The sequence below is a fragment of the Anarrhichthys ocellatus genome, unplaced genomic scaffold (genome assembly GCF_004355925.1).
Source record: "Anarrhichthys ocellatus isolate YVR2014 unplaced genomic scaffold, GSC_Weel_1.0 scaffold59, whole genome shotgun sequence".
Classification (NCBI taxonomy): domain Eukaryota; kingdom Metazoa; phylum Chordata; class Actinopteri; order Perciformes; family Anarhichadidae; genus Anarrhichthys; species Anarrhichthys ocellatus.
Genome location: NW_022280089.1, coordinates 1,451,854 through 1,460,401, shown reverse-complemented (window position 1 = coordinate 1,460,401; position 8,548 = coordinate 1,451,854). Strand labels below are relative to the sequence as shown.

The following is an 8,548-nucleotide window of genomic DNA, read 5'->3' as shown; positions in this document are numbered from 1 at the left end:
CCCAGATCATCCAGCAGCGACCGGTCCACCGTGGACGGACCCAGATCCTCCAGCAGAGACCGGTCCACCGTGGACAGATCCAGATTCAGCAGTCGGAGCTCCAACGGGAAGCTCCAGGCAGCAGTGGCTCCTCCTCTGATCAGGAGCAGAGCTTCTGCTCTCTCCTCCTCCAGTCCCCGCTGAGAGCCAACACCGACATCAAGCTTCTGGAGGCCCGTGCTGTATTGCTGGGCCCGCTGGAGGGAAGGGAGGCACGGGAGAACCAGAACCAGGACTGAGCCGGGGAGACTGTGAGACCCTGCTGCACTAAAATGAGAGATTTTTCAAAGGGAAGCTGGTGTTCAGAGGCACTACCACTTTTGTCCACAGGGAGCGCCAAAATCAACACAGAGTGATGTTTGTGTTGTCTGACCCCGGTCTGTTGTTGCAGTGTTGCAGGAGGAGTTCAGTTTGCAGCCCAGTGATGTGGAGGTGGCAGAGGGGGAGGTGGCTGTCTTAAACTGTGGCCCCCCAATGGGACACCCTGAACCGAATGTCATCTGGAAGAAGAATGGCTTGCCCATCAACAACACTGATCACCACTACACAGTAAGCCCTCAGCCCTAGCATACATGTGAAGGCTATTTTACATTGTGTCTGAATAAGAGAGACAGTTTAAAGTAAGACGTCCAGTCTTGTAACATTTCTACACTGCACTAGTCTGAGCTGAGTCTGTACGATTAATGTGAAGGCAGCAGCAGCAGCTAAACATTGCACATCAGGTTTGCACTGTCAAGAGCACTGTTATCAATTTGTCACTTAATTATCAACTCTTATTCACACGGAGATTTTCTTTTATTTGTCACCCTCACGGTGGAGGACGAAACGGAGTGAAAACTAACCTTCTCAAATATGCAAACTGCATGGATGAAGTTATGAATATTCAGCAAAGCGCTTTAGACACAGTATGTGACCAAATCAAAATGAAACGACGTGTGCGCTGTTGAATTTCATAGAACAGAGCAGAAATCTCTAATAAATGATGAAAGTGTTCATTGAGCTTCCCTCCCGATGGTCATTACCTCAGCCTCCAATGGACAACTATTCAAAATCCAACAGTGATGCAGAGAAAATAGAAAACTATCTTATCAGCTCATATTATTACTTCTCAACACAAACTGTAGACCAGGTGTAGCTATCATGCAAATATGGAGTCTATTTCTTGTCACTGTCATGTGTGAATGAAGCTGTTATTCATGTAACAGACACTTTATAGATGAAATGAAGCCATCATGTTACATGTCCCACGTCTGAAAATGATTTCATTTGTGTTGCAGTTTGATACTTCTTTGTTTGTGGAAATAACACCCACCACATTATTTTGACAAAGTCTCTCTAGTTTAGTGGATCTAAATCTGTCAGAGATGCAGGACATGGAACTTTATGGACTGATATGGTTCTTTAAAACCCACCACATAACTGTTTCATATTTTAATCAGAATAGAAACTGCAAAAATATATAAATATTGTAGACCCAAGGTCATATACCAGTACCGAGTCAGAAGTGTATGTCTCTGCTCCTGTGTGTCTGCACTGTAGGAGCTGAGTGGGAGGCTCATCATCGCCCCTGCAGAGAAGACCCACTCTGGTGCTTATGTGTGCGTGGCCAGCAACACCGGGGGAGTGAGGGAGAGCAGGGCGGCTCGGCTCTCTGTGCTGGGTGAGACCACGTTCCCATAGCTGCTTATTAGTACTGCTCTAACAATATCACTGTGGAACTCAGCTCCATGTTCACACTACAGTACAGTGCGGTACGGTACAGTAGAAAGTTTCTCTTCTCGTCCACTGCAGCCAAGCCGGTGTTGGTGCTGAAGCCAGAAAATGTGTCCGTGAGGATGGGGGAGTCTGCCCAGTTCTACTGCCAGGCTACAGGTGACCCCCCGCCTGCTGTGGTCTGGATCAGAGAGCAGGGGCCACTGCCCAATGGCAGGTACTTCATTATGGCAATACACAGAAATACACACTCCAATCATAGAGGGAACTTGAGTGAATGTTGATTGATGTGATATATGTTTGCATTCAGATGACTGTAACGTGCAGAAAATCGGACCTCATGTTACACAGTGCTGACTTCTTTTCCTGTGAGACATTCAAAAGGAAAAAGAAAGATTTGACTTGAGACTTTTACCGATAGTCACCATTTGAACCTGTAGCTGGAAGCTTCTAACTGATGCTTAACATCAGGCTGGACATATACTGCACAATTGCATTATCCCAATTCACACTGCCATTCACACACTGAGGTATTTTACTTCAGCTTGTCACTGCGCTACCAGCAACATTCCTCAGGGCTTCTTTCTTTCCTGACATTCTTGGTTCTAAATGAAACCAACTAAAATATCTGCTGAATCCACATTTCAGTTGTTGCAAAAAGAGATCAGAGGGACAGTAAATGGGGAAACTAACTGCTCTATGTGTGTTTAGATATCTTGTAACCCCAGACCACACTCTCCAGATCCACTATGTGACAGCCCAGGATGCTGGGAAGTACACCTGCACTGCTGTCAATGATGCAGGTGTGGTCACTGCCAGCGCACAGCTACTAGTTGAAGGTAAGATGATGTCTGAAAGAGCAGAATCACTGACTGTTTCTCACTTCACAGTTTTGTTGCCTGCCGGCCGACTCAGGGACTGTTAGTGCTGAACTTCATTTTGTGGTTCATCCTGGAAGAAGAAGTTCGACAGGAGGCTCTCATCTGTCTGTTTACACGTTCACTAATATGAAGGTGTTATTGGAGCACCAGAGATGGTGGAATTGAAGTCACAGAGTAGAATGTTTTAGGAGTTGCATACACAACAGTTACACCTTCTGTAATTCTTCATTGCAGGTGCACAAATCCTGTTCTACAAATGACAAACTAAGAAACTCACGCGTTCACATTGTTGCTCCAGTTACTGCAGTGAATATGGTGCAAAACACATATACACAAATAACAAGTTGTCAAGTTACTGCTGACTATTCATTCCATGTCAGGTGTTCTGCTCCAACAATACCTTCATACAAAACACTGCAAGTTGTGGTTAAACAAATGAAATGTGAAATGTTTGGGGTTAATAAGGGGTGAAGAGCCATTCATGAGGCTGGATTCAGGCTAATGTTGTCAACCAGATATTAACATTGACCAGAGACTGGGCACAGGATAACCTTTTTAGGTTCCTTTATTTTCTTTCTCATCTGTGGAAACAAGTGAAGAATAAAGCCTTGCTAGGTTGTGTTTGTCAGTATGATCATGTCTTGATGTGTTTTGTTGTTTAATACTCATTTGGGCCACAAGAGGCTGAAGTGCAGCACGACCCCGTGTTCAAAATAGGACTAACAGCGTTCATCTTTTCTTCCAGGTGAGGTTGAATGGGGTAGGGGTGCACTTCAGCCTCTTGTGCCCTAATGAGTAGTACAACAATCACTAAAATGGTCTTGGCAATACTTTTTCTTTTGCCACCTTATTTCCACAAATAAAGAAATGTTCAGGAACTTTTATCCTGATTATCCTGGCAAAACAAATATTCTCACCTGTTCTCAAGTCATAAACACAGGAGACAGTGGGCTTCCATATTGCAGCCTATGCAAACAAGTGATTTTAAATAAAAATGCATTACTCATTATAGCCTTACAAGAATGAACCCGAGGTTGCCTCAGTCCAGACCTTAGAATCCTCCCACTCCATCGAGTCTTAGTGGACGGAAACGAGTTGGCAGTTCTGTCCGATATTTAGGAGAATCAAGAGGACAACACACCAACATGTTGCTCGGTGACGCAGTAGTTGCCAACATTGTCATCTGGAGAGCGAGTTACAACCATCACATCTGCTTTAAATAGTTTTTGTGAGTTATCTTGTTGTTTACAAGTCCTTTCCTGTCTGTCCTTCTTTTAAAAACCTTGTGTTTCCAGAGGCTACCAGCAGTACTCAGAGAGACCTCCACAAAGAGCTGTCAGCCTTGCGAGTTGCTCTGGAAAACGTCACCATCGTGACCCCTGGGTCTAACATATCGCGAGTACAATGGAAGGTATGGGCAATCTGATTCAGATCGTTTCAGAGACCGCATGAATATTTCAGGCGTATGACCCATGTGGTGTTTCCTCTTCCGCTCAGCTCCAGTCCCTCCCAGCCCAGCCTCACTACCTCGACGGCTTTGAGGTGCTCTATCGCTCTCTGCTGCCCGCCAGCTCCGACTGGGCAGCGAAAAAGGTGGCTCTGCCCAGCTTCCAGGCTCCTGTGGGCCCCTTGAAGAGGGGCTACAAGTACGAGTTCAAAGTTCGTCCCTATGGCAGCAGCCTGTATGGGAGGGAGAGCAACACCCGGCACCTCAGAGTCCCCGAGACAGGTGAGAAATGATCCGATTTAGTAATATTTGTGTCCTTCTTGTTTTCCTGGACTGTACAGCCATGTTGAGAGGATAACAGAGAACTCCTCCTCCTCTTTATGCAGTGCCCAGTGCCTCTCCACTGGCTGTGTCCATAACAGTGAGCCATGAGCAGAATAACACCATCCATTTGAGCTGGGGGCCTCCTCCTCACGAAACCCACAACGGGATCATACAGGGTTACCAGGTAATGACTGGAGAACACTTCCTGACACTATGTAACATCAGCCTCTGAGCAGAGTGGAAACATAATCCCTTACTAAATATCCCAAGATGCTGCCTTTGTGCACGAGCTGTAGCACTTCATGTACTCTGTTTCTCCAGGTGTTTTGTGTGGAGTCTGAGGAGCAGCAGTACCAAAACTGGACAGTGGACAGCGGCCAACACAACCTCGAAATCTCCACCCTCAAACCAGGGAGACGGTATTGGATCACCATTGCAGCTGTCAATGGGGCTGGAGTGGGAATGTTGAGCGACCCTCATGGATTTGTCATCAGTGAGCAAAAGGGCCACGCTAAAACTTAGCTGTTCATTTCTGTGTGTAATCAAAACCACATCACAGAGGAGCAGTTATCATATGTGATGTCATCTGTTTGCCTCTTAGACCCACAAATTGGCGGTCCCCACGAGTCAGACGGCCAAACACGGGATCTGTCCCAAGTCCTGGCCCTGCTTCAGGACCCGGTGTTGATCGGCAGCATTGGCGCCCTCCTGTGGTGCGTTCTGATGGTGTCGGCTGTCTACCTCTGCAGACGCCACAGCAGGACAGGCCACCTGATACCAGGACATGGCAGGGCTAAAGGTGCAGAAAGTTCAAAACAGAGTCTCACTTCCACCTGCAGGACTTTAAGTCTGTGATTTCATCAGCTAAACAGCTGTTCTATGTATTTATTCAGGCACTGTACAACTTTGAGGTATTTGTACTTTACTTGAGTATTTCCATTTCATGCTTCTTAATATCTCTCCTCCACATATAAGAGGGATGTACTTTTTACTGTACTACATCTCAGAGGTACATGTTGTACTTTTTACTTTACTACATCTCAGAGGTACATGTTGTACTTTTTACTGTACTACATCTCAGAAGTACATGTTGTACTTTTTACTGTACTACATCTCAGACGTACATGTACTTTTTACTGTACTACATCTCAGAGGTACATGTTGTACTTTTTACTGTACTACATCTGAGGTACATGTTGTACTTTTTACTGTACTACATCTCAGAGGTAAATATTGTACTTTTTACTCTACTACATCTCAGAGGTACATGTTGTACTTTTTACTTTAGATTCAAGCAGGCAGTTTGCCGGTGCTGCTGCCCCTCCAGTTTGTGACTTTGTGAACATAGGCTCCTCAGTATCTTTATATAAAGTTAGGGAGGGCTCATCCAGCCCTACAGTTTTACTTCTCATACTGTAAGAACCTTTTGTAAATGATATGAATACTCTCTCCACAGCTGTGTATAATCTTTAATACTTTTGTATGTTTGTCTTTTAGGTTTGCGCAGACTAGCCGGTGAAGATCTCATCATAAAACACAGGTAACGTGCACAGAATTGTCAGAGCTTGGTGATGATGTGATCACACTGAAGTCATATGAATAAGTCCAAACCGCCAAAGCTAAATGTGGTTTAATGATAGTTTATGAAAGTATCATGACTTTGTGAAGTACGGCAGAAGCAGTGATCTAGTTCAGATTGAAGGACTCTACTCGTACGTAGTTTCACTAGAGACGATGCTAAAGCATGATGAAACTTCTCAAATCCTTTCCCTGTGCTGCTTCCTCTTCAGGATGGCAGCTCCAGACTCCCCTTGGATCTCTGGAGGCTGGAGACCTGCCTTAAACCACAAGTATCAGGACCTCTGGGCCCACGGTCAGAAACATCCAGGACTCAGGGGCACCAGTGAGTAACGATTGCCACACTGAGCTTGTCTATTTGTCTGAGTTGTACATTGGAGGCTCCTGGCTGGGGGCTTTCACATCTCACCGGTTTGGTTTGGCTCACCTGAACTCTGTTTAACTGCTGAGTTTGGTTTGATGTGGAAGGTGTCAGTTAAATAAAAGGATGCTGTCAGTCGGCTGCCAGGTGGATGCCTCGTGTTTGTGGAGTGAAATGTTGTGATGCTTTATGATTTTTGCATGAATTCAAAAGCCTAATTATTATTATTAAATCCATCTGCTTTATCGTCGGTGGTTCATTTGGTAACCATGGTAGCTCCAGTGCAGTTGAAACAGAAGTGTGTAGAGCTTGTGTGCTCCTCAGTTAACTTTAGCGGTTACTCATTTAACAGTATGTGAATCATAGCGGCCACACGGCGACTATCCTCTCCTATTCTTATGCTCATCACTGTTTATGATACATGACGTCCAGAGGCTGTCTCCACTCATAATATACTGATAACCGGTATTTGCTGGTTAGTAATAAGCCAATGTGAACAAGAAACGGACCAGAACCAAAAGGCAACAATGTGTCTTTTTTTTTTTCAAATGAACTGAACTAGAGTTGTGAAAGACACCATGTCAGTTTACCTATAATATTTCATCATTTCTGATGAATATGCTCTGGAGTGTCAGTAGATACTCATCTGTGTTTCATCAGGCCTCCCGGCCTCCTGGAAGGACCCTGGCCGCGTGGACTCGGCCGTCCCCATTGTGACCGACAGCTGTGGCTTTTACGGCACTTTCTACGTGGACCTGATGGGCAGCGGCCTCAAGACCTTCAACAGTCCCGGGTGTCGCCCCAAGATGCCTCACGGTCCGCCCCATCAGCAAGGAGCCGAGACCATCCAGATATTCCCTCAGCCTGTCGCCAACACCCCACCCCTCGGGAGCCGGGAGGCTCTGCCGTGGAAACAGGCCATACGGCCACAGCCCAAGATGGGTGTGCTGAGGGAGTCGTGGGAAAAAAGCCACAGCAAGCAAGGTGAAGAGTGGTGGATAGAATGTGATGTAGATACCACGGCTAACTTCTCAGACATTTCTGATGCTTTGGTTTGAACATTTGACAATGTATCAACATAGAATGTTGGGTAATGCGTTCTAGATGAACTTATTTGTTTCCCACAGAGTTGCATGCAGTGAACAGCGTCCCCATAGTGCCGACCAGGAACCAGGCTTATCCATCCAGACTCTACAAACAGAGACTCAGTCACGTCCCATCAGGCCGGCATGGTACGACAGTCCATGCGTTGTCATTGTTGTCCATGAGCTAAATAAGCTAGAAAGTGTACTGTAACACACATTTGAAATAATAGTTCTTAGTTGCAGGTAATTGGTAAGTATTTCTTATTTGTATTTCTGCCTGTCCTATGTTTCTGTCCAGAGTGTGATAAAGTTACTGGCTGTCCTCGCATGCTGCATTACTCTGCATCATTACACCTAGTGGACATGCTGCCCCCCCCACCACCAGTGCCCATGGAGGACACCACGGACACACACAGCCTCACCTCAGATGAAGGGTAAAAGTCTCTCACACACACACACACACACAGGTCAGACTGGGTGGTGGAGGGTGGGTAATATGGCACCACTACATTTCTAGGGTGGCATGAAGAAGTAGTGTGATGTTAGGATACAGGACTCAGGGTAAATCAGATTCTGAATTGTTGAGGTTTATGTCAAACTCAGCCATGCCTATCTATCAGTGCAGTTGAGTAAATGTTAATAGACATGACATGAGGAAAGGAGGCTTCCCTGCTGCACATCCTCTCCTTCTGGAGATAACCTATACTTCCTCCTTTGAGTATGTTGTTCTGTTGAGAGGTCCAAGAAATGGCCACACTTTAGTGGAAACACCCAAGATGGGAAAAAAACCGATAAAGATCTTGTTTGTAGGAACACAAAAAACATAGGAAGTTTACGTAAGATTCTATATATTTAGTGGAGACAGATGACTAAAAGCCGTTTGTGTCTCAGTACCAACTGAGGAAACGAGAAAGCACCAAACAAAGGAGTGTCAGGACGTCCAAATCATTGAAGAGTTTTAGATATTAGCAGTAATATTGTCACTGGTAACACCTGGGGTTGTTGTTGATACATTTATCTTCATGAAGAATTTTAAAATGTGCCTAGTCTAAGAGCAGTTAACTGGTTCATATGAACCAATGCAATAAGTGGATTCTTTATATATATGTGTGTATGTATG

General features: G+C 45.3%; 1 protein-coding gene across 3 annotated transcripts in view; it reads left to right on the top strand.

Moving 5' to 3' along the window:
- The window catches only part of robo4 (roundabout, axon guidance receptor, homolog 4 (Drosophila)), a 22,896-nt gene that overhangs the window by 7,817 nt on the left and 6,531 nt on the right, over positions 1–8,548 (top strand). For all 3 annotated transcript variants that reach the window (XM_031871619.1, XM_031871618.1, XM_031871620.1), the window contains exons 3-16: positions 431–588; positions 1,579–1,699; positions 1,831–1,969; positions 2,464–2,591; positions 3,929–4,044; positions 4,131–4,362; positions 4,467–4,588; positions 4,726–4,897; positions 5,006–5,203; positions 5,902–5,944; positions 6,195–6,307; positions 7,004–7,327; positions 7,471–7,575; positions 7,727–7,862. In XM_031871619.1, the coding sequence (XP_031727479.1) occupies positions 431–588; positions 1,579–1,699; positions 1,831–1,969; positions 2,464–2,591; positions 3,929–4,044; positions 4,131–4,362; positions 4,467–4,588; positions 4,726–4,897; positions 5,006–5,203; positions 5,902–5,944; positions 6,195–6,307; positions 7,004–7,327; positions 7,471–7,575; positions 7,727–7,862 (2,107 nt within the window). The remainder of the gene's footprint in view (positions 1–430; positions 589–1,578; positions 1,700–1,830; positions 1,970–2,463; positions 2,592–3,928; positions 4,045–4,130; positions 4,363–4,466; positions 4,589–4,725; positions 4,898–5,005; positions 5,204–5,901; positions 5,945–6,194; positions 6,308–7,003; positions 7,328–7,470; positions 7,576–7,726; positions 7,863–8,548) is intronic.